Source organism: Petaurus breviceps, unplaced genomic scaffold (genome assembly GCF_028583685.1).
Source record: "Petaurus breviceps papuanus isolate PSGF00001 unplaced genomic scaffold, PetGlider_PUasm1.0 178, whole genome shotgun sequence".
In the NCBI taxonomy this organism is placed as follows: domain Eukaryota; kingdom Metazoa; phylum Chordata; class Mammalia; order Diprotodontia; family Petauridae; genus Petaurus; species Petaurus breviceps.
Window position 1 is genome coordinate 22,947,442 of NW_027185777.1, and position 26,953 is coordinate 22,974,394.

Consider the following 26,953-nt stretch of genomic DNA (forward strand, 5'->3'; position numbering starts at 1 on the left):
GGGGGAGGAGGTGACTCGAGCATTTAGACACAAGCGAGAGGATCATGGCGGATGGCCCCAGGTGTAAGCGCAGAAAGCAGGCGAACCCGCGGCGCAATAACGGTGAGTCCGCGGACGGGCCCGGTGAACGGCGGGGCCCAGGGCGAGCCCGGCCGCCGGGGCGCGCCCGGGGCTGAGGAGGGAGAGCCGGGCCGGGCCGGGGGGCCGCGGGGCGAGGGACAGGGAAAGTCGAGTGGGAAAGTAGAAAGTAGTGCTGGGAGCCCCCCGCCGCCCTCCTGAGCTCCGGCTGGAGCGGGAGCCGGAGCCGGAGATGGAGCCGCTGCCGCTGCCCCAGCCCGGCGGCTGCTGCCTCTGCCTGAACCGTTAGCTTGGGCTCCTCTTACCTGGCGTCTCTCCGCCTAGCGGCTCCCGCCGCGCCTGCCTCCCTGGACCGTTAGCCGCCGCCGCCGCCGCCGCCGCGGCTGCATCCCCGGCCCCCGCGGGGCGGCGGGGCCACTTCTCGGGCTCCGGGCGGAGCCGCCGCCGCGGCTTTTCGCACTTTTCCCCCCTCTCTGCTTCTCTCCCCAGCTTCTCCCCCCCTTCCTCCTCCTCCTCCTCCTCCTCCCTTCTCAGCCCTCCTCGGTGTCATTCTCTCGCAACCCGGAGGCCCCCGGGAGCCAGAGGAACAAACTTGTTCCCCGCGTCCCCAGGGGCGAAAGTGGCCCCCCGCCCCTTGCACCCGCGCGGCCGTGGGGGTGGGGGGCCGTGCTGTTTGCCTGGCCTGGGGCGGGGGGGTGGAGGTGCTGCTGGTGGTTGTGAACTGTTTTTGGTGCGCCAGGAGGGGCGGGGAGCTCCTGCCGCTCCCCCACCCCAGTTCCCGGGGCAGGGGCGAGGGGGAGCCCGAAGTTGTCTCTCCTGAATGGAGAAAGCAGATGCACGGGGGAGGCTGCTGTCCGCCCGCCCTGGGTGGTGCCCGCGGCCGTCGGGCAAGTTACCTGGCTCGGGAGCCCCGGCCTCCCCTGAGCTCGAAGACCCCGGCCCCCAGCGCTGGGGGACACGTGGGGGGACAGGGCTCGCTGCGGAGGGGGGTCGGTGCGCCTCTGTGTTCTTGGGGAAGTTGTTACCTGGGGGAGACGCGCGGAGCCGAGCGTGAAGCTGTGTCTGCGGCTCGGGCTCGAGTGGGAGGGAAAGGGAGGGGAGGAGGGGGGGACAGACGGACGGACGCGGCTGCTGCTGCTGCGGTAGTGCTTATTGATCTGGGCTGATTGGCGGACGAAGCCCCCCGCCTCCCACCCGCCCCAGGGGCCAGCACGAAAGGAGCCCGAGACCCGGGCAGCTGCCGAGCTCCGGCCGCCGCCGAGCCCATGTAAGTTTCTCGAGTCTCCGCGCGAGCCCTTCCCGGCCTGAAACTCCGGTGGCCGGGCGGGCAGCGGGCGAACCCTCCTTACCCGGGCTCTGCTGCTGCCGCCCGGCCCCGCGGCTGCCCCCGTACCTGCATGTCGAATCGGGTGGAAGCGGCGTGGCCGAGCTGCTGAGACTATATAAGGAATGACATGGTCGTGGCAGACCGCGGGCTGGGGGCTGCTGTGGGGGTACGTGGGGGCTTTTTGAAATGAGTTTGAGAAGGGAGATGGACACAGGCGTGCCTGTGACAGCGTCTCTATCTCCTAGAAAAGGAGGGGATGTGTTGAAGTAGAGACGCTTGTCTTAGTCCCCAGTGGGCTGTGAAAGGGGAGGCTTTGTAACCTTTCCTGCAATTTGAGGTGTTGGGGGGGGGGGGGGCTTCCTGTCTGGAGATCGAGAGGAAGCTCTAAGCTGGTCCTTCCAGCCCTGGGGCGGGCTCCACATAGACCAGAACTCGGATTGCGGTTCCTGGCCGTTGATTTAATTAACCATTGAAACACGTAAATAAACGGCCTCAGTGGAAAGAACGCGCGAAGTTGCGGTTTAAAGTTGCGTTATTGTGCTGCCGCCGCCGCGGGCCCGGGGCGGCCGGGGGCGGGGGGCGCGCCGCCGAGGCCCGGCCCGGTTCGTTTCCCGGTTTAGGGAGCGCCCCTGGCCTGGGGGCTGCCCGAGCCGCCGCCGCCGCCGGGGGACTGGATGAAAGGTAAGTTCGGAAAGCGCGGCGCCGTCTCCCCTGATTACGGTGTTGGGCGTCCGAGGAAGGGGCTTTTCTTGTTGCTGACGACATGTGTGTGACATGTGAGTCTGAGCCACCAGTGTCTGTGCAGCTGCTGTAAACATGTTTACCTGCACGGGAGAGAGAATGGAGCTTCTCCTCCACATCCCGTCCTAGGAATATTCTCCTCCCGAGGCATATCAACAGATGACCTAAGGGGAAAAGGCGTTCCGGAAAGGTCTGGGAGATCCACAGGAAAAAGGCCGGCTCGGGATCGCCGCGGCAAATGGCAACTTGTGCAGGTAGACAAAAAGATGGGGTTGAGTTTTGTGCTGCCGGCGGCATGTCAGCCCCCTCCTGTCTGCCGCCTTCATCCTCCAGGGACGCCTTTATTTACCGCGATGCCTGTCAGTGTTTTTCCTTTGTGTTTAATATTAGACAAACAGATTTGAGGCTGGTTAGCGCAAAACGATTTGTCTGCAGCATGCATCACAGAAAACAAAAGGTGTATAAGATATTACTATTACAGGTACCTTCCATTTTCATCACTTTGGGATCCTAATATCTCATCTTTTTCTGTTATTGTTCTGAAATGAATTTCATTCATAGGTAATTAGCATAGCTGTTTTCTGGGCTGTAAATAGCAATGTATTTTGCGAATTAAAAATGAGCTTGTCATGCCATTGCAGTGAAATCTCAGGATGGGCACTGGTTAATATTTCTTAGCAACGCAGTCATGTTTAAGTTGCAGATATTTTCTGATGAGAACTGCCAGTAAAATGTTAACCCGCAAAGGTTGTATGGTTAAGAAATGAGTTGATTATGGTGGGACTAGTTCATAGAGGTATTTAATTTCATTTGTATGGAAATAATTTTTGTTCATTTTAGATCAGGGCATAGCAGGTTGTGACGCTTATGCAAAACATTTTAATTTTCTCTGGAATATCTGTCTTCTGGGGGGGATGCGTGTAAAATAGGGGTATCAAGTACTGTTAACTTGACAGCTAGTCATCCAATTGAGTAGTGTTTGCCCATAGAACAAACCTTATGCAGTGAACTTTATGTTAATGCTGTTAGTCATCTTTAATGGAGATAAATTAGAGCTGCTTAAATTGATTTCAAAATGACCCGGGTTGCTTTGCTTATTATATATATTTTAAGAGTTAAATTTTCTCATTTTTCACCTCTTACAACCTTTTCTTTTGGAGAAGTCTGCTCCAGTAACTTAAGCCTGTCATTCTGGTATATTAACCAAATGGAAAGGTACATGCATATGTTAAGAGGCACTTTCCTTGCTGTCTTTGGAATCCACCAGTAGAGGATGCTAACAAAAGAGATATATTGTACTACTCTACCATGAGTCTTCTTACCTTCTACCATGTTAGAACCTTTAGTATTTCTATTTTTTGTGAAATTATTTCACATTATACTAGTTTTAAGTAACAGATGTAATATAATTAAAATTTAGATAGAAATACTTTCAAATCTAATAATCTTTATTTTAAAATTGCACTTGGACTAAACTGTATTACTAAAAGGCCCATGTTCTTAGTTTTTTCTTTATCTTATCTGGTGAGGGTGTGTGTGTGTGTGTGTGTGTGTGTGTGTGTGTGTGTGTGTATTGTGTATGTGCTTGCACTGCTTTGGGAGTAGGGCTAGAGAACTTAATGACTTTGCCATATTTTTTTTTAATACTGGTTATATTTTAATTACAGTTGGAGCAGAGCAAACATGAAATCTCATGTGAAAATTCTAATAATATAATGGTAACAGAGTGGCAATCATATCTCCGCTGGGATTTTTTTTTTCCATATGGGGAATTGTTCTAATCCTTGAAGTAAGCAATAACACGGATTTTTAAAAATTATTACTATGTCTCTCTTAAAAAAGTAAACAGAGATTATATGCAGTTAAGTTAACCTTAAGGTGTTACCAGTAGACTCCAGACCTCAGTAACCTAAGGGTTCTCCTCTCATTTTTATTCTTCCTTGCTCGCCCTTTGATACCTTCTCTCCTCATCTCTCCCCCTCCCCCATCCTTCTCATTAGGGATCGTGTTTTGCTTGGATTTAAACTGCCAACTGAAAGAAGTAGCGTTCTGAATCCAATACAATCTTACACAAAAATTTAAATTACAGTTTTTAAAATGCATATTTTGTTTAATGTAACCATAGAGGCAGCGTGGTATGGGGATAGAGGACCATCCTGAAACTCAGAAAGTCCTGGATTCAAGTTCTGTTTTAACACCTACTGGCTATATTATGACCATCAGGTCAGTTGTCCTCTTAGTACTCAAGCTAACTTTAAAACTGTGTTTCCCAGGGCTTGCCCATTTACATGCACAGGAAGGGGGTTCCTTTCTAGCTGTTCACCATACTAATGAAATCTCAGGTTTGGACCACTAGAAGTAACTCTCCTTGTACTTTGCATACAACATCAGTTGTATAAATATACTGCTAAATTGTTTTCTAAGCTTTTGATTTAGTTCAAATATCAGAAATATTTAATTGCCCAATTACTGCAACATTGTTTGTGTTAAGTATACTAACACTTTTAATAAAAAGTGAATTACACCTTTTTATTTAAGATGAACATGAAAATTTAATATCATGAAATATTTTTTGTTTTTTTATGTAATTTTTCTTAGTGTGTCATCATTATAAATAGTGTAGGCCTTTATAATTAGGTCTTTATCACCTCAGAGGCATTACTTAAACTTGGCATTCTCATAATTATCAAGAGCCTAGCAGGAATTGTAGTGGTGCTGATCACACTTTTTTTCCTGAGCTGGTGAAACTTATTTTTTAAATGACATATTAATTGTAGCATGGAGTAAAATTTCAAATAATGCTTATTTTTAAAATGAGACCCACCTCTCACTGATTCATGCTATTTAATTTGGCTTTGATAGATCATACTTTTTCTTCCCATCTTCATCAACTGTTGCTAAATGCCATCATGCCTTTCCACTCTAAATGTGTCAAAGGATCCTAATTAGCAATGCATGATTTTTGATAATGGTAGCATTACTTATTATTATGGTTAAGCTTCTTTTATAGTTTTTTTAACCTTTCCTGTGTTAATCATGTCCAAACATGTGAGGAGAGCCAGATGTCAACACAGATGCTCCATAGTGTGGGATTACCTCGTTGAGTCCTCAGCTAGTTTGTGTACTGATTGTTGTGGGGGAGGGAAAAAGCAACTCTGCAGGTGTTAAATGCAGATATGCACCTAGTGCACCAAAGTGCATAAGGAAAGTTCTCTGAACAAGGCAAAGGAACTTGGTGAAACCACCATCTACAAATAGGGGCTTTACTCATTTTGCATCATTTTGAGCTACAAAGATGAAACATTTATGTTCTTTATGCATAAAATAGAAAATAAAAGTGGAAATAGAATAATTTTTAGGACTTTAAACTTAAACCTGTAATTTATCTTAAATTTATAGAACAAATAGATGAAAATGCATTTATTAAATGATTACTCTGTGCAAAACATTGAGTTAAACCCTGAATGTAGGTAGGTAGGTAGGTAGGTAGATAGATAGATAGATAGATAGATAGATAGATAGATAGATAGATAGATAGATAGAGATATATAGCAATGCAAGACAGTCCATTCTTTCAGGGAGCACACCTTCTAATGGGAGAGATAATAGACATTAGAAATTTCAGCTTCAAGTCAGATGGAAAGGCCCCATGGTCCTCAGGGATATAACATCAAAGCAGATGGCAATCTTTCATGTAATTTCCACTGATAAAGCTGAATCATTTTTTTTACTTATAACCGTTTGACAATACCAAAGCCTTGGGAGATAAGAAATCTTATTCTGGTTTTCAGTGGCCATGGCTGCTGAGGAGTCAGGGGCTGTAGCACCTGCAAAAGGAGTTACCAGTTCTCTCTACAGAGGTCACTTCCCTGGATGGTGACTGCTGGGACTGGACTGGAGGCAGGGCAGGTGCTTTGTAGGAGGCTGCTATTTCCAGGTTTAGCCCTGCATTACTGAGGCTCTCTGTTTCTTTTGAAGGGTTCAGTTTTCAAAAGAGAATATCTGAAAGTCTTAAGTATACAACATTGAGACCTTGATCCAGGATTTCATAAGCACTTAGATGTATGAGCCTGGGTTTTGCTGAATCATGGGACCAGAGATCTAAGACTGGAAGACAGCTCAGAAGACAGGTTAGTCCAACATCCTCATTTTACAAATGAGGAAATTGAGACCCAGGGAGGTGAAGGGATTTATTTGTTCCAGGCCGTACAAGCTGTCTACATCAAATGAGGATTTGAACACAAACCATGGGCTTATCATTGTAACATGGATTGAGTGATTTATGGTTTTTGTGATTTCACTCTACCAAACTTGATAGATTTTATTTGTATAGAATTATTATTTGTACCAGGATATGGTATTTGTGATTTTTCATTTGAGATATTAGTTAACCTTTTTATTTCTTCTGTAGTAGTCTTTGCTAAATAATTCACAGTCATAAGGTGTGTGTTTGACATTTAGCTGCTTCCTCTTTAGAACTACTATGAGTGTAGATGTTAATTATTACAGTTTTTAATGATGTCTTAGTATAGCTTACTCAAAAGCATTGCTTTTTTAGGGAAAGAAATCTCATTTTTGGAGGCTCTCAATTTCTGAACCTCAAAATAATGGGTTTTATTTCCCTTCCCCTTTCGGTAAAGTAAAAAAAATTATTTTATAATTAATTTATTGGCCTTCCTCATGCCCTGGAAATGTAAAGAACTTTAGACTACTTTTATGTTCTTATTATTTTTATTATGTTAATCTTTTCACCCTATTTTGTTAAAATTGTTCTTGGTGTTCATTACCTTTAATGAAGTTACTGTATTTCCCCAAATTCCTCATAATGAACTTTATGCTTTATTTAAAACTTATTATTTTTAATTTATCCTTACCTCTTCACTCATTTTGCCTCTTTTTAGCTCTGTATGCTAATTCTAGGGTTTAATTTGATAATTTCATCCCTTTGTATTTAAAATTCTGAGCATGATATAATAAAATGCCCTTTCTGGGCCTGTCTTAAACCTTATTTGTATGTAGAGTCAGAGTAAAGTTCTGATTCTGAATAGAATTATAGCTGTGTTTTTAAAATCCACATGTATGTCCACAGCATGCTGAAAATTTCTAATTTTCTATTCTCTTCTTTTCACAAGAAACATCTTTAATATGTAATTTTTCCTATCAAAGTTTGGACTGCCCTATCCAGAGTTGTCTCCCTGCAACAACACTTATACTATATCTTGACATTTAAGTTAATTATTCTATTTTAAATTCTGTTTACTGAAAAACAATTTCAGAGTTGTAAGGAACTTCACTGGCAGTAGTAGACTATAGTCTGAAGACCAAATCTGGCTCAGGACCGGTTTTTGTATGGTCTATGAGCTAAGAAATGTTTTTTGCAGTTTTAAATAAAGTTGCATTTATTGTACTTTATATTCTTTAAAGTTGTATTGATTTATAGATGTTTTTGCTTAGATCCTCTTTAATGTCACGAGAGAGGATTCAATCCATAAGGGAAGAGGTTGTTTTTAATTCTGAAATGACAGTGATGTAAAGGTGAGAGTGCATGATTAAGATACCCCCAAAAAACTTCTAGTACAATTGTTAAGAGTTAGCCTCATGTATTTCATAGATCAACCATCATGGATTTAGAGTTGGAAAGTCTTGGAGTCCAAACCTCTTTATTTGACAAATGAGGAAACTGAGGCTGGGAAAGTGACTTGCCCAAGGTAGTAAGTGTCTGTGGTAGGATTTTTTTTTTGGAGGGGGAAGGCAAGGCAATTGTAGTTAAGTGACTTGCCCAAGGTCACACAGCTAGTTAAGTGTCAAGTGTCTGCAGCCAAATTTGAACTTGGGTCCTTCTAACTCCGGGGCGGGTGCTCTGTTCACTGTGCCACCTTCCTGGCCCTGTGGTAGGATTTGAAGCCAGATCTTTCAGACTCCCAAGTCCAGCATTCTCTCCACTCTGCCTTGCTGTCTCTCTTTCCTGAACAAATTTAGTCCTGTGCGTGATTTAGTAAAGAGTCACCTTTGATATAATTTAAAATAGGTATGCATAGCCTTCAAAACACTTTAAAATCCTGAAATGAATCTGTGATCTCATTAGTGGGAATGTTCTCGGCAGTGATGCAGATTGCATCCCATCCAGGCTTGCTCAGTCTTTGCAGCTCTAGACCATGGCCTCTAAGTTTTCCATAAGAAGCCTACTCAACCTGATGGGACCCTTCTTCCCTTTCTCTTGGCATTCTGAGGACAGTTCACCTCCCTCTTGCTATGTGACAGGCTTATCTTTTTTTTTTTTTAATCACAGATGCCTTTCTTTGATGATATCCTTTGCCCCAGTTCTTCATGTATTTATTGTTTGCCCATCCTGTGTAGATGGTTAGGGCACACTTTTTTGAATGATTGCTTTTTTTTAGTCCAGATAACTCTGTAATGGCAATCAGTACCATGCCATCCACAAATAAGAACATTTGTAGAATATAATCATATAGCAGAGGTTCTAAACCTAGGGTTCGTGAACTTGGATAGGGACAAATATTCCTTATTTTTACTAGCCTCTAAATGAAATTTAGCACTCCTACCAGTTATTTAAAAACATTAATCTGATGAATCCCTAGGTTTCACCAGACTGATCAAGTGATCCATGACCCAGAAAAGGTTAATAACTTCTGACCCCTGGGGAACCCACTTCAACTTGGACTCTGGGCATACATCCAGGCACTCCAAACCTACATCTTTCTGTTTTATGCCTAGTCATAAAACAAAATTCTCTGCTGTTATATTTTTCCATGAATTTCACATAATTTTGATGTATCCATGGGAGACTTCTTGTTGGAAAAAGAGGCTTTAAGGAAGTAATTTGCTCTGCTAAATGGAAAGACTTTTTAAAAATTTAATCAACAATAAATACAGTGTGAAATTATGTTCTCTGCATCTTTTAATGACTTGGATACAGAGAGTTGATCTTCCATGGAAGAATACTTAAGGAAACCTGGATTTTCCCTCATTCTTAATGTCATTGACAGGCAGGACATCCCAAAAGTCTTACTGCAGCTTTAATATATTGAAGATCGAAGCTATTAATGGCTTACAGCTGCACTAAGACTTTTTGGGACATCCTATATGTATAACTTAACTTCCATACTTCTTTTTTAATAGATATAAAGTTAGGCTTATAGAGCACTAATTGTTGATGATCTTTTAGTTGATTTTGAAGGGGGTAATAATAATGTACAAGAGTTTTCTCACACCTTTACACTTTACTTCTAGTTAGTTTGTCTATCAGTGACTTCATAACTTTTTTCTAATATATATCTCTTCCTTGAGGTTCATTTCATCTGACCCAACCTTTTGTCCTGACTTTGTTCTCTTTGGTATAAGTTCTACTTCATCTATAGGTAAAACCATGCCTGAGGTATTAGTGTCCCCAATGTGGTGGATTCACAGTCATAGATGGTGAAAATTATTTGTCATAAAAATCTTTGTAGTTCTTTTATATCCATCTATTTGTTGACCTTTAGTTTTATCCTTAACTTCCCTTTACTTAGTCCTGTCTCTTATCAGGCTTTCTTCAAATTGGTTTTTACCCTTTATTGCTTCTCTGTCTTTTAGGCAGTTATACTGTTCATAATATACCATCCTTGTCTGTAAATTTAAAATACATACATACATATCTATTTCTGTCTATCAATCTTCATTCTAAATCTAAGGTTGCCTTTTGGCTGCCATATCTCTTGATTTGATGAGTAGAGTACTTGTAAGTCACTTTAATAGGCTCTTTCAGCCTCCCTACCATGTACTTGACTTACATCTGTCACATAGGAAATTATTGTTATTGGTATCTGACTTTTCTTATGTCTGTGTGCCATTGTTGGCATCACCAACTTGTTTAGGATGCAGTGAAGTTGTGTTAATTGTATGCCTTTTCTTTCTTTTATTGTATTCTTTTAGCTTTATACTTTTATCTTTGCTCTGACAAGTCCATGGTCTGATTTTACATAGAAAATTATTTTTGAAATGATTCCTACATTAGTAACAGATCATTTCCTGACTATTAAAATAAAATTAACTTCATTTTTGTGATGTTATTTTGATATGTTCAACACCTTTTGATGCTTTTCTAAAAAATTATTTTTGTCATTCAGTCATGTCTGATTCTTCATGCCACCATTTTGGATTTTCTTGGCAAAGGCACTGGAATGGTTTGCCATTTACTTCTCTAGCTCATTTTACAGATTAGGAAGCTGAGGCAAACAGGGTTAAGTGACTTGCCCAGGGTCACAGAACTAGTAAATATCTAAGGCCTGATTTGAAGTTAGGAAGATGAGTCTTCCTGACTCAAGGTCTGGCACTCTATCCACTGAGCCACCTGCTTCCTTTTCTCAAAAATAATGGCTAATTTTAGTAGCATTTATATAGGGCTTTAAAGTTTGCAAAACTCCTGAATTCACAACAGCCCTACTAGGGTAGGTAATATTATTATCCACATTTTATGAATGAGAAAACTGAGGCTGAGAAATTAGATGATTTGCCCAGGATCCCACAGTTAGTAAGCATCTGAGCAGGATTCAGGCTCTGGTCCTCCTGATTCCAAACCCAGCACTGTGCCACTTAGCAGCCCCCGGTCAGCATAAGTCTTCTGTGTAGTCTTCCTGTTCATAGCCCCCTATTCCTTATTCCCAATCCCTATTTTTCATTTCTGAATTGATGCTATCACAGATCTGTTTGAGTATTTGTTTTTTGTTGTCCTCATCCTCATATTGATTGGCCCCTCCTAAAGCCTCCGTTTAAGGAGGGCACCCAGGCTAATCCATGATCTCTTCATTTCTTTTTATTTCAATTTTTATTAATTTTGAACTTAAATTCAAAAAGACAAAAAAAGAACATTTCTATGTATGCAGCACAACATAAAAAGAGGATTCAATATAAAACTAAGAATTTCTATTTCTCAGACATTTTTCTCTTTATTTCTCATCAAGCTGCATTTTGGACTTTTCTACTGTGCTCTGGAAACTTAATTCCTTCTAGAATTCATACCTTGGACCTTTACTCCTAGAGGGTCCCCCTCTTTGACTGGATGGCTCCTCCTAGAACCTCCATTTAAGGAGGCTTCCTAGGACAGATATTTCTTTGTTTCTCACTCCTTTGGGGTATTTTCTCTCTTTTTTTCCTCCCCCCTCCATTTTTTCAGCTTCCTTTTAAGTCAATGGTTCCCAAACTTATTTGGCCTACTTCCCCTTTAAAAAAAAATTACTCAGTGCCCCCCTGGAAATCTATTTTATTTAACACTTCAATTTTTTTTTTAAATTTGCGTCACTTCAAAAATATATAAAATATATTTTTAAATGACATATCTTAAATTTAATAATTTATTATGAATTTGTGGGGGTTTTCCCCCTGCATTGAAATTTCAATGATATGATATGTAACTGTACAGTATGGTATTGTAAACAAGTAATTACATGCACATATTCCTTCCAATTTGTGCTAGACTTTCTGACAGTGTGAGACAGGCTTGCCTTCCAACACTTGCTTGTTAAGACCTGTCAGCATACTTGACCACTGATTGGATATATTTTGGTATTTTGTATGTTTATTTGGAAAATAATATAATCACTATGACCTTAACTCTTATGCAATAGATGAAACATGTATGACAGTTTTTCAAAATTTTCTTCTCTAATTTTCTTTCCTTATACTTACATCTCCCCCTTATTTTTATTCAATATTCCCTCCCCCTCCCCCCTTTGCACCTGAGGCTACTACCAACCTCCTGGATCTTCCAGCACCCCCCAGGGGGCATTATGGCCCACTTTGGGAACCTAGGTTAAATTTAGGTGGTGTTTTCTCCCATTAGATCAATTCCCTGAGGGCAGAGACTGTCTTTTTTCTTTTTGCTTAAATTTGTATTCGTAGCACTTAGCATAGTACCTAACATAAAGTAATTACTTAATAAATACTTGTTGACCGACTGACTGATATCTGTTCTTACCTTTGTATTGAATTTGTCAATTATCAGTTCATTTGGAAACCTTATTGCGTTCCTTATAGAATTTATCTATGTAAGGATGTTAGTACCAGAAGTATAATTATTTTCATGGTGGTCTTTCAGAAAGAACTTATCACAAGCAAAACAATACTTAACTACAAAAATGTCCAGTGACATATTTCTTCAAGGCTTTGGTCTTACTAAACCAGTATGTTTTCATTTGCCTGTGCAAGAAAAACCTGTGGACTTTCTTTCCATTTAGCTGCAACTACCTTCTATCTTCTGACAACTTACAGTCAGAATGTTCATATTGATATGATTTAGTTCTTCCAGTAGTAAGTCTGCTTCTTTGGACAAGGATCTCTAACAACCAAGTTAAAGTTTGTAGGTATTCTACATACTGTGTGACCTTAGTGCCCTCTGTCTCATCCGCAGTTGTCCGCTTAAAATAAGTGGGCTACGCTGAACTGAGCGCCTTTGTATTTGTCTTTGTTTCTTGGGTTGCAGTGGCCAGAGAATTCAGTGCCAAGTAGTCAGCTTCCTTGTTACAAACCTCTCCATCCTTAGCTTGATTGGTACTCAGAAAGCATACTATATATCTATTTGTGAGGTTAGAGTTGGCAATCTTTTGGAAAACCTTTTAGAAACCAGGATCATTAGTATACTACAATGAGGTCTCAGGATAGGACTTTGTGGAGGAGCCACATTGGAACAAAACAAAACATAGGAACAAAAAGAAAATTTACTGGAAAGGAAAACTAATAGGATTGCTTATCTGCCTGACCCTCTTTAACAAATTTATATCAAGTACAGTAAATTTAACTGCTTTTAAAATTCATCTGATAGTTTATTTAAGAACTCTAAAATTCTGTAAGGTAGCCAAGAACCAAGAAGTAACCAAAAATAGTTACTAAGCAAGTATGATACTCGAAAACATTTGTAATTACATCAGTATGGCTAATCCTTCCACTGATGTAGGTCACAACCCCTCCATGCCTTAGTAGATTTGCAGTGGCTAAAATAATTTAATCACCTGTTGTCACCTGGTGACAAATCTTTCCAAATTTAGTTGAACTTGTCATGACAAATACAGAATTGATTCCTCGGCTTGTATTTAAAGCCTCAATAAGTTAGTATGATCCATCAGAGTTTTACACTCAGTTATATATACAATGCCCACTGACCTGGCTACAGCACAAGAAAGGTAGTGTTAGTGAAGGCCTCAGAGCAGCAGAAATTGATAGGAGAAAGCTGGCTTTTGTGGGAAAGAGCTCTGGATTTGGGATTCCAGTTCTGCCAGTTAGAAATTAGATGGCCTTGAACAGTTCAGTCAGCTTTGCTGTACCTCAGTCCCTTCTGTAAAAGAGGGATTGTGATACTTGGACTTCCTGCCTCACGAAGTTGAAGATGAGATGAGGTGATGTACAAAATGTGCTTCTTAGTAAAGTGTAATGTATGTTTGAATTGATGGTTATTGTTTTGCAAAGTCTGTGAAAGATGACACTTCTCCCACATACAGGGCCCTTAGGTCTTTTTTATATACAATATTTATACTTTATGAATTCATCTCTCAATTCTTGGTACTTAGGGGTCACATGGGAGGCAGCTGCTAAAAGCAGGCACACAATGACTCCCCCAAACCACAGCTAACATAGAGAAAGGGGGACCTTTAGAGGTATGAGGTTTGACTAGTTGACCTCTAAAATCTCTTCTAACTCCTCTTTGAAGTTTCACAGGTAAACTAAGGGAAATAATAGAAGAATTGAAAAATTGAAATATGTATAGGACTCTTTAATGTTAAAAGAAATACCTCTATGTTCTTTAGTAGTTCTTGAGGTCATTTCTGTATTATAGCTCTGTTAAACACAGGTTAAAGGTTAATTATATTCAGTATCTTCTTTTAAGGAAAAATAGTATATAATATTTTTAAAAGTTTAAACTTTTTTATTAAAGGTTCATTACTTAAAAAGCTAACCTTCAATTATCTGGACAGTTCATTCATTTGGGACCTTATTCCCAATTGGTGTTGGAAAACTTTTGATAATTATTACAGTGAACTGCTAAAGATAATATATCTGACTCTGACAATCTTTCATGATCTCCTCGTGGATAAGATTAATAAAAATGGATTGTATATTAACATAATTAGGTGTATTTTGTAGGACGGAGAATCCCTAAGAGGATGTGTTGTAGAGAGTATTTCACCATCTGGTGAAAGGTCATACAAGTATCATAGAACCAAAATTGGAAGGAACCTTAGACATCCCCTTATATATACTATTTTTAAAATTTCCCTGGGTCTCAGATAACTCTTAAAGAAGGTGCTATTGGTGTTTCCTCTTTAGGAAATTCCCTCTATCAGTGAAATCACAGCTACAGCCCCTGGCTCTACTCTCAGGTACCAGACTTCTTGACAGAAATCTACATAACCCATAATGCAGTTGGGCTATCTAGCCTTTACTCCTTCTGAGCCTGAATGTATGGGAAGGAAAGTTAAGCAGGGAGGCTTATAGCTGTTGATTTCCTAATAGGACTGCAGCATGGGGAGGAGCAGGGGCTCCTGGAATTGTAGCAGGGCAGAGCTTGGACTATAGGGCCTGGGGTGTCAGTAACAGCTGCCCTTTAAGTATTTTTCAGAATTCAGCACCTTGGGTAGACCTGAGAAGTATTGATAAGGAAATGATGGACAAGATTAACAGGTTGTTGAAGAAAATATCCAGGCTATAAATGTTTATGTTTTGTTTTCATGTGATATGAAATACAAGGTCTTATGTTACACCGTCATGGAATGAGTTCTGATTAGTAAGAGAATCTGCTTATATAATTACTGATTTTTAGGGAATAAGAATATAACATTTTGCTGAAGTATATTGAATATAATTTAACGTGTAATTGCTTAGTAAGAAGGCACTCTGTTTTTGTGGAACCTCAATGCAGTTCCTGTGAATATCAGTTATCATTATACTCCCTTGTGGAGTAGAGAAGGAGGTCCAAAACTGTGATCTCTTTAGTGGGGGCAACCATTGGGATGGGGGCACTTCCAGCTGCAGATTCTCACCCACAGTGGCTGTGGGTAAGCTTGGAGCCTTGGACACAGAGCCAGCCGAAGGCAGAGATTGCACGAGGTCTTGCAGTCCAGACCCCAAGGCCAACTCTCTGCCTGTCAGCCCATGCTGCCTTTCTTTACAATGTCCAATAGATACCTGAAAAGATGAGTTAGTAGAGTTCATTAGCTTTTACTGTGTGCTTTTAAAAATAGAATAAGAATATTATTAACACTAACTGAACTGGACACATGCTTTTTGATGGTGTTCACACACATTTTTACATATATTGTTGGCAGTGATAAGGTGCTAGTTTTAGAGTCATAGGACTTGAGTTTGCTTGCCACCTCTTAGACTGAATATCTTTGTAACCCTGATTAAATCACTTGAGGCCTGGGCCTCAGTTTCTTTCATTGTAGAAAAAGAGCATTGTATTACATGACCTCTAAGGACAGTAAATCAAACTAAATCTTATATTTGTAGGCTGAAAGCCATAGGATGGGGAAGATTGTGAAAGGGGCAAGGTAGATAGATGTCCAACTATCAGTAATCAAGAATAGTAAGTGATGTTTCTTTTTTCTTACTATTTCTCCCTTAATTGTATTATACAGTAAGTCATAATGAGATTATGGGTCATTACAATCCTTGTAAATTCTTTTAATTTCACAAGTCAACATTATTATATTATTTAGGGTTTGCAGTGGAAAGATTTACTGGCATTCCTTCATATTTCATCATCCTCACATCTATTTGCTTAATGCACAAAAATGAAAAAGGAGCTTTGTGAACATGAGAACTGTTCAACACTAGAACAGCTTTTGATACCTCATTGGGCTTGTGATCTCAGATGTGGCTCCTTCCTCCCATGATTCAGCTTGCAACCAATGCATGCTTTATCTTCTAATTAGGACTCTTGTTTGTGGTACGGGGGATACCTGGTGTACTGGGGCCTTCCTCTAATTCACTTGACATTATGGGGATAACGGTGCAGCATGGGGGCTTTTCAATGGTTGTCTCTATTACTATAGGACCAGACTCACCCTTTGAAAAAAATTTTAAAAAATATGAGGCAGTGACATTTGAATTGATTCTTGAAGGAGGGATAGGATTTCATCAGGAGGAGGTGGTAATTGGCTAGACTGGCTGGAATTTAAGGTCATGAGTGAATAAATGGAGACAGGCCTATCCAGATTATGGAGGCTTTTGAATGCCAAAAGGTTTTAAATTTTGGAATAAAAGTTAATGGTCAGTCATTGAACGTTGTTTTTCTCTGTCCTGTGTTTTCTATGTTCACCAGTATACAAATGATAGGATCAAGAGCTGTGTTTTATAGAAAGAACAGCCCAGTAGCAGTATGTAGGATAAATTGTGAGAGGAGTGGAGCAATAGGCATGGAGAAAGTAATGGAAGCAGGAAAGCCAGGTATGAGACTACTGCAGTAGAAGATAGGTCCAGAACTCCTCAAGCTAGCTTCTCATAGTGCTTGCTATGCAAGAGAGGAGATGGAGTGGGGGTAGAATCTCAGCAAAGGCTTTTGCATCTGATTGGATAAGAGTATAGAAAGATCGAAACTCCAGGATGTTGAGCCTGGGTTCCTGAGGGGATCATTAACATCCAGGGAAGACAGGAAATGGAACAGGAATGAAAGTGATCAGAGGTTCCACAAAGTTAGAAATTCTTTTGAGGCTTACTTAGTATTCTCAGTTCTTTCTTACTTTGTACTCTTAATGTGTATGATTTGACATAAACTGATTACTTAGGCTGCTTTAAATTAGATGATGCTTTAAAAGTTAGATGACTACACTTGTTCCAGGTCTTATATGTTTCAACACTATTATGGCGTGTATTGTTTCAGTACTATTATGGTACCTAAATTAGGTGAGTCTGATAAAGTATCCTAGATGCTTTAATATACGCTCAAAATAAATAGCATCTATCTAGTGTTTTAGGATTTTCAGACTACTTTACTTGCATATATCTCATTTGCATTACTATAAACTCTATTTGCATTTCAAAACTTTTAAATTTAAAATAAAACCCATTAGTTTGAAAACTTACTGATTTAGAATGTCTATAATTCAAGCATAATATAAACAATTATTATTAAATAAAAGTTGAGAATGTCTTTTTGGAATTTGAGGTAAATCAAGTTTTAAAATCAAATCAGGAGCTTTTTAAAACCCCAAACTTAAGGAATTAGATATCTTTATCTTGTCATCAAAAGACCTTGCCATTGTCAAATGGTTCAGCATTCCAAAAGGATATGGTTCTACTATTGGATATAATGTTAAAGATGCACAATTACCATCACTTTGCTGTTGTACCCAAGGGACCAGCAGGGCCTTTTTCTCCGAGTTGGAACTGACACCTATTAAAGATGTTGTCACCTCCATTGGACTTTGAGTGCCTGAGACCAGGGACTCTCTTTTCTGTTTGTATTCTAGGGTTTTACACAATACCTTGCCCATAGTAAGCACTTAATAAAATTTTTCCCCATTCATTCATGTCTGGGTCCACTTATGCAATACTAATATAGTCAGGGAATGTCCAATAATTTAATTGTTATGTTCAGGGAATTTTGTATTTGATTCATCTCATACAAAGTTTATCTTGTGAATTTTAACTTTTTTATAGCATTGTTTTGCTTATTGTATATTTAAACTTTAATTTGTTATGTATATTGTACTACAAAATAACAAAACTACTCCTCTTTGATGGTGTTTTATAGTACTCTTTTTATGTTAGTTTATTCTTTGGAAACTAGTTCTGTGACTCACAGCCATACAACAACTCTGGCAGAATATTAGTATTAAGAAAGTGGACCTTTGTTTCTGGCAGAAATTTGGGATCATTAAAGGACCATTGCAGTTTCATGAAGGCAATTCTAACCCCTCTCCTCCTCCTGTTTGATTCTGCTTCCAATTCATTGTCCATTCCTAGTACCTGGATAAGATAAGCTTTATACGTTGCCCTGCTTTGTGTCATAAGCAGGGCAGTAGTAATTTTTCATCCTCTTGTTTTTTCTATCTTCGTGGTTAAGCCAAAGTCTTGATTGGTCATGTGTCATACAGAATGATAACAGAGAAACATGTCAGTATGAGCAGGTTGTAATACCAAAACTTTTAAAAACAAACTGGAATATGGGCTATAATCAAGGAAATATGTGATTTTAAAAAACAAATTGGTTATATAGTAAGAATGAATTATAATTGGAGGACTGCTTGTGTTCTCTCCATCTAGTTTTTCCAATGTCAGAAGAAGACCAGTATGTTGGGTGGATGTCCTCATTTATGAGAGGACACCTGGGCAAGGTGAATGGGCAAAGATGTAGTAATCTGCATGATTAAAAGGCATCCCCATATTGGTGAGATCCCAGACCTTTTTGACTGTTGTATCCTACAGACTTTTCATTGAGACTTACTAGCTTTTAAAATCCCTGCCATTTTTCTGAATAGTTTTTTATTATATTACCAACTTCAAAAAGGTATTGATTTGGTCTATATTAGTGAGAAATTCCATCTTCTTGGAAGCATAAAAAGCAGATCAAGAATACATTCATGTTCATTTTTAATTTTTTTAGGAGTAGAGTACAATAATAACCATCATCTGTTTTTTACTTACGTGATGTGGAAGCCAGCTTCTCTGTCTAGTATCTGAAGAAAGTATATACAATGAAGTTAGGGGCACCAAAGTAAGAATCCTGTTTTTCCACAACCATAATCCCTGGGGTTCTGGCACAACCAGTTCTGCTAGATTTAGATTTTTTTGGCTCCTTTCTTGATGAACCTGGATAATGATATATTCAGTCCTCTATAAAATGAAACAGTGTAGTACTTTCCAGATATTAGCTTCCTATTTAGTCATCTTCTATGAGAAAGGTAGCATCATGTGTTCATTCAATAACTATTTATTATTGAGTAACAAATGCTAGTCCAGTGGGAAGTAATGGAGGAGGCACAAAGATAATTGAAGACATTTTGATTTCATGGATTTTATAAGTCCAATGAGTACACGGTACCAGTTATGGATTTTAAAAAATGCATGTGTAACAATTCTCAACCAAAATGATTGCATTTTCTAGATGAGAACAACAGGGGTTCAGAAAGTTGAGAACAGACTGAGCTGCAGCAATAGGGTAAGGCTGATAGGTCTGGAGCAAGGCTGTCCGTGGGAGAAGGCACGATGAAGGAGGAACCAAGCTGTCATTCCAAAAGCATTTTTAAGCACCTGCTACATGCCACACACTGTGTCAGGCAGTGGGACTATGAGTACAGAGAACGAAATGATCCTACTCGAAAAGCCCACTGTCTAAGGGAGAGATAAGTTTGTATACACATACACATAAGATACACACACACAATCTAATTGGGATTTCCTCTTTTCCTGGCCTAGCTGTTAATTCCTAATGCTCTTCTTTCTTATTTCTGTCATCATTCTGTTGCTTTTCCGTTGGAAGTGTGAGGCTTGCTTTAGAGTTGCTAGCACCCTTCAGTGTATCTCCCAAATGCATGAGAAGATGTAATTAGTAATCAGGCATTTTTGGTTCTTCTTTTCCCAAACTAATGCTTAAAACTCAAACCTGAAACTTTCACGTAAGACTTTTGTCACACAGAAAACTAGAATGTTATTAGTCACCTGGTCCAATTCCTTTTTTTTTTTTACTGGTATATAGAATGTATGAACCCACAGAGATTACAGCTTGCTCACGGTTGCCCAAGCACATTAGAAGCAAAGTGTGGACCAATGTATGGGTCTGTTGATTCCCAGCAAAATAATCTTTCCAGCATACCATCTCACAAGCACATTGCCCTCTCCTTTGTATGTATTGCCTTTTTATTTATTTTAGTTTTTGAGGTGATCTCCCTATCTCATCCAGGCTAGAAGTCTAGCTGCCACACCTGTGACCTGATCCTTACCTGATCATTACTAGTCTAATCAGCATGGGAGCTTTGACCTACTCCATTTTAAACCTCTGTTGGTTCACCCTTCCTTAGGCATCATGGTGGCCCCCAGACTTACTGGGACACTTGATAGGCTTTAGCCCCCCTACAGCTCAGAACTCTTGAGCTCATACCATCTAGCAGACTCAGCCTCCTCAGTGACAGAGATGGGCCTTTAACATTTTTTATTCTAAGTATTGAGTTCATATTGACCTATAATTATCCCAATAATATATGCTATGGTTCTACATCATGGAATAGAACAGGAAATAATGTAGAAAAATCATCTAGTTATGATAAATGAAAATGCTTATCTCAGGGACCTGACAGCAGTATTTCTGCAGGACTAGAGAGAATCTCCTAGTGTTTGCCTTTCATCAGACTGTAAGTATGGCTAGAACTATATTGTAATAAAACTTGCCTATGTTTGGAAAAGGAATGATGTCAGATAAAGCAACCACTTGGGTTTATAATTTATTATTTGTTATTCAGGTGCTGCAGCACTTGAAAAATTTGAATGTGGTTGGCATGGATAACTGTAAAAGTAGAATTTTAAAGAATACAGTCCTAAAAAAATAGTACTTGCTTAAAATAAAGACCTGTGACTATTGAACTAGAATAAAATTGAAAACATCTCTTGTAGTATTAATCCAATACTTACAGTTCTGTAACTAGATAGAACATAATTTTAACTTCATTCTCAAGGGAACCTCAATTTTCCCCCCTAAGTGTTTGATAATAGGTACCTGAACCCAAGCTATTACAATGAGTCATATTTCAAAATAGGAATGACAGTCCCAAAAGTTGTGAAGTATAGTTATGTTAGGACCAAAATGCCAATGTAATTCACCTACTCCTTGTTTCAGACTGAAAATATTGTGAGACGATGATGAGTGATGTAGTCTAGTTATGTTATACTTTCTTCAGGAAAACTAGAGCTACACATTTTAATAAAAATGAGGTGTTCGAATTACACAAGCTTTAAATCACAAATGTGGAGCTTAGATTAGTGGTCATTAGATATTCTTTATTGTGTCCTCATATGCCAGGCCTTGGAGGAAGAGGTAAGATTCTATGATTTCTTAAGAATTGTAAGGGACCTCTCAGATTCACTTGGTTTGACTTCCTGATACCCATGAGTCTGCTCAACAACATACATAGCAATCTAGGCTCTAAATGAATGCTTTCTGTGGCATGAACTCTCACCAGGCTGCTCATTCTTATTGGAACAGTTCACTGAGCTGAAATCTGCCAGTTATGTCCTCCGAAGAGATATGGATATTATATATATATCATATATTATACATAATGATATATAATAATAATATATTACATATAATGTATTTTTCTTCAATTGAACATACCTATCATATCTCCCCTTCCATCACTGTCCCCCTTTAAAATAATCTCTTCTTTAGGCTGAACATCTCATCTTTTTCATTCTTCCTCACATGGCACATTTTCAATACTTCACCATCCTCCATTGCCCTCTAGTTTGCTAATATACTTCTGAAGTTTGGCACCCTGAATTGAACATTATACTGTACTCTGTGCTAATCAGAGCACATCTAGGGTGCAATGATTATCTCCCTTGCAATGAACATTATACTTTTTTATTAATATGCTTTAAGATTGCATTAGCTATGTTGTTTTATTGATTATTTGTGACTTGACTGCTAGCTTATAAAAGTCCTTAAGAGCTTTTATAAGATGGGAATTGTTTGGGAATGCATGAGAGAATTCCCAGTCTGGCTCTGGAGAGGAAGATAATGGGTCATAATCAAGTGTACATATGTGTGTATACACACACATATACATATATGTACGACTCAGCAGTAGCATGAATAATTACTTTGTGGAAAAAAGTATTGTTAGATGTAGGGAGATTGGAATAAAGTATCCTAGGAATGTCACCAAGGAATAGGGATGTTAAAAATGAAAGTGGAAAAGAAGGATTCCTTGTAAACAGCATTTGAAAGGAAGAAATGTTTGACATGAGGAGCAAAGAATATTGACATCTTCAGAGCATCTTCTTTGGCATAATATCTCTTTGTAAAAAGCCTTATGCCACACTCACATAGACATTGTGCTGTGATCACTAGCCCTGGCTACTGCTGCTCTCTTTTTACTGTCGTGAGCTCCATGCAATGAATAATGCTTTTCAAATAATTGGCTTGATATGGATTTGTTGTTCATCATATGAAGTACATCGATGCTACAGGCTTTAGTGCTCGAGAAAGATGCATTCTTTAATATACCTCTGTGTTAAATTTGTTTTTACATGTTTTTGGAAGAAATAAATTGCTATTTAATTTATTTGAGGGAAGTGACCTATTTCCCTTTGGAGTTAAGTACATATATGTTGTATACATGTTGCAAGCACTTTGAAGTATTAAAATAGAAAAAGGCAATGGATACTGAATGCAAAAAAATAAAGATGTGTGAAAATATAGGCTATGACTATCAGATTCAGACAGTTCTTGAAAGTCTTTTGAGATCAAAGTGGAGTCTACCCATCCCTCCTGACTGGCACATGTTCTGCCTACTTTCTTTACTTCAGAAAGTAAACTGAATAATATATTGCTTAATATTACCTTGATTTTTTAGGGTTTGGTCACACATGAGAGTGATGAACAAGAATTACATACTCTGCCCAGAATTTTAGGACAAATTTTCAGTCTCTAATGTTATAAACACATTACACAGGATGGTTGATAGTGAAGGGGCAGAATTCTCTGTAGCCTCAATATTAGAATTGGGCAGTGAAAGTGTTCAAGTATATCCTGAAGAAGGAAATAATCACTTAATTATCATCAGCAGTTTTAGATCACTTTAGAATTTGGGAATTGATGACTGACTTGAGTTTAGTTTAAATATATAAACTTGGAATAAACATGGCCTTTGCTTTCTTGATAGTTGTTCATTTTGTTGAGTAACTTTGCAGTATATAATTAGTACAGTTTAAAAAACTGAATTTGTATAGATAATGGACCATGCATATGTGAGCAAGAGATGTTTTATTAAATAAAATGAGAACCTATACATTGATGCTTTGCTATTCCATGCTTAAATTTTATTATTAATGTTACATCAATGATGTTCCAATTATTCCTCTCCTGAAAGAACCCCACATCTGTGCCTATAATAATTGAGTAATATCTACTCTGATTTGTGTGTGGCAGCTGGATTTGATTCTTTTCCTTCACAAATATATGAAAACAATACATTTATTTTTGCTTCCAGTGTTATCATTGCCTCACAGTTTTTTCTTTTCCTCTTTCCTCTCCCCACCCTCATCTTTCCCTTCCACTTATTTTTAAAGTATTTGAGTGCTATTGTTTTAAGAAGCCCTTAGAAACTTTTTCTTTCCAGACTTTGTGTTGAGACATAGTTACCTTCATTTCTTTTTTTTTTTTAAAGCAATCAGGGTTAAGTAACTTGCTCAGGGTTACACGGCCAGTTATTTCTGGGTGTGGTGCTGAGTATCTGAGCCCAGATTTGATCCAGGTCATCCCGACACTGGAGCTGGTGCTCTTACTCACTGAGCCACCTGGCCGCCCCTATAGTTACCTTCATTTCAAAAGTAAATTCTTACCAACTCATAAGTTGAACATTTTCAAAAGATAATCTGCACAGTAAATTAATTCTGTACATTGAATTTAGAAGGACCACTAAATCTGATCTTTACTTTGGTTAACCAGGCAGGGGAGTATATTTGTATTTTGATGGTATTGTAACATAAATTAGTATAGTAGCAGAGTTTTCCTTTTTTTAAAAATGAAAATACAGTACTTTATTACAGAATCATGTTAGAGATTGTCTTATACATATTTTAATGCTATTACAATTTATATTTTCTACATATGAATTTTGTAGTTGGATTATTATGCAAGTTTAAATTTTATATATTCTATAGGACTCTTTTCCCCTGCTTTTCCTTTAAAGGACTATGAATATGTTCTAAATAAATATATCCTAAAATACTTTCATAGGCTATTCAAAGTTATTTGAATGTATGACAAACTACAATTTTCTCATATGAATGCATCTTTTGTACAGTAGGTATAGGGTTAAAACTATCCATTTAAACCTTTGTAGGCAGCAGCTGATATACTGCTAAATGACCTTTGACATAGGAACCCATGAATGCCCCAAGTATGATTTCACTTTTACCATGTTCTTTGAAAACCTGAATGCTTGTCAAATCAGATGTGTGTTTAGACCTTTTCACTCAATGTGTCTAGAGGGGGAGAACAAAGCTTGGGGTCAACTTGGCATAATCCCCACGTTTATCTTATTCTGTTATAGTGAGGTGTGGGGGCTGGGAGGTGAAAGTGCCAGCAGCATGTAGGTAGACTATCAGTCTTTTTTTCTAGACTTTTCCCAACATGGAGCTGGTCCCTTGTGATTTACCCTCCTTAATGTATGGCTGACTGTGTAGGGTGCTGATTGATATGCACGATTACTATTTGTTCCACACACCACTGTTATGTAACAGGCACATCAATTGCCTAATTATAAGAAGTCAACAAAATATACAGCCTTGGGCAGTAAATCTGCTTTTCCTTTTTCGTTAGAGAAGACAGTGTTATCACAATGCTGTATCTCTTAAGAGGCGTTTCATTTAGTTGCCTCAACTATTAAGCTAATTCTACATTTTATGCTTAATGTATGGGTATGTAAAAATTTGTGGATTTATTTAATATCTTAAACTCTTATATATAGCATTAATAGCACAGTATAGATCTTAACGTTCAAATCAGTAAATTTTTATTAAAAAAGCTGTTAGTGCTGCATAGTACTAGGCACAGGGATTACAAAAATGATAAAACAAAAACTTTGTATTAATACTTAGTTTAAAAGCTGAATTCTTAGATCTTAAAATATTATCCCTCCCAGGTCCAGCTCTCTTAATAGTGTCAAACAAGATAGTATGTATGAATGTACTTCTGTGTCTGCATATGTTATATTTCTGTTTTATAGTAGAAGCCACTGTTTCTTTACTGAACTTGGTTGAAATCAGTGGTCATCATTGAAAGAGTTTGAGTGGACCTTGTGACAAAAGGCTGAGTTACCTTTACAGTTTGTTCGCTGTACCTCATAGACTTTGTTTCAGAAGAAAAGCTCTATTCAGTGCCTTGTGTGAAAGAAAGACTATGGCCTCCTTACACACAAGGCTTGTGGGAAACTTCTTTCCAATTTGTGCAGTTTAACTTGTTCAGGCCTATTTGGAACATACATAGATTGGGCTTGGAGCCATTGTGAATTTAGCCTATTTTTTTAAGTGTTTTTGCTGATTCAACACTTAGTAATAAAATATGCAAATACTTTTTAAAGTTCATTAACAAAGAGGTACAAACACTCCAGTTTCAGACCTTATTTAAATACTCTATAAAAGGTTGTCTAATAATTGCTGCATTTACTAAAATGTTTAAAAACCAAATATTTAAAGATAGTTGTTTAGAATGTAGTATTTGGTAAGAAGGGGTAACATTTTAAAATATAAGAAGTAAGGAGTAATTGGTCTTGAAACACAATTTTTTGGATCTGTTAAATACCTCCTATGTGCCAGATGTTGCTGAAGAGAGAAAGTCCCTAATAAAAGCCCTCTCTGCCCTTAAAGAGCTTCCTCTTTTTTTTTTTTTTTGAGGGGGGTTGTCATTCATTATCTTTGATTGTCTCTTTCAGGTCATTCTTGTTTCCAAAACTTCTTTTTGGTTTGGTCATTGCAGGCCTACTTGAAATATTCCATTTGTCAATGTTTCTAGATAGTGAAGAAGGCATTGGAAGTGGATTAAAGGAGAATATTGTGGGGATATTTTCCTTTTCATGATGTATAATTTAAAATATCAGTAAAACTGGTATAATACAAATTGAAACATGGTTTGCATTGGGATCAGAAGTTCTTCACTACCAAAAGATGGACTTAGAAGAACCTCTGGTAATGTCCTCAGTATACTTCTAGCATCTTAGATCATGTGTCTTTGCAAGAGAGAGGATGTCCTGTGTGAGGCTTATCAAGGAGGCCACTTGGCTTGGAATACACAATGTGTGAGGGGCAATCATGCATGATATTCCTGAGAAGGTGGGCCAGAGCTGTATTGTGAATGACTCTTGATAACCAGCAGGGGAGTTTCTTGTTTTTTTGTAGAAACGGCAGCAGGATCCGTGGAGCCTCCTGAACAGGAGAAGGAAGCTATCACTCCTGTGCCCTCAGGATGTCATTTGGGCAGCTTGGTGGAGGGCAAGTTGGAGAAGAGAAAGACTGGAGAGAGATGAATTGGAAGGATTTTTACAGAGATTCAGGCAGGAGATGATAAGGGCCTGAGTGTGAGTGGTGTCTGTGCGACTGAATGGAATTGGGGAAAATGGGGCAGATCTATTGTTTATGAGTCCCCATTGGTAAGAGCCCTCTAATCTCTCCCCTGTGAGAGGCACAGAGAACATATAGTTAAAGTAGCCTGACTCTCAGGCACTGCCAAGCCACCTGATGTCTTCTCATGTTATCTTTATGCTGCTTTTATCTTGGACCCCATGGTCTGTTCTTGGGGGGAATCACCTGGCCCCAGGACTTGGCAGTTTTGATTTGGGTCTGTCTTGTAGTACTGCTTAGATGCTAGCCTTGGAAACTGATATGCCTTTTCCCAGAGAGAGCTGGGATTCCTTGCCCTGAAATCAACAGTCCCCTCACCACTCTGTTCCCTTGGTTTTAGCTCTGAGGCCTGTTGTTTGGCAAGCAAGAAAAATCCTGGGCCCAGGTACCAGACTTTCTCACTTCTCATTAACAGTTTGACTCACCTGCAAAGCTGGACCCTGTTAGGCACTCCTGCCACAAGATGCCATTGCCAAAGAG

General features: G+C 39.0%; 1 protein-coding gene across 5 annotated transcripts in view; it reads left to right on the forward strand.

Moving 5' to 3' along the window:
* ZEB1 (zinc finger E-box binding homeobox 1) overlaps positions 1–26,953 on the forward strand; it is a 552,334-nt gene that overhangs the window by 341,390 nt on the left and 183,991 nt on the right. For 2 of the 5 annotated variants that reach the window (XM_069086426.1, XM_069086431.1), the window contains exon 2: positions 26–102. In XM_069086426.1, the coding sequence (XP_068942527.1) occupies positions 45–102 (58 nt within the window). In that variant the 5' untranslated portion in view covers positions 26–44. Of the gene's footprint in view, positions 103–2,240; positions 2,401–26,953 lie in introns of those variants that run through there. The other 3 variants (XM_069086429.1, XM_069086427.1, XM_069086430.1) reach the window with 3 other exon arrangements.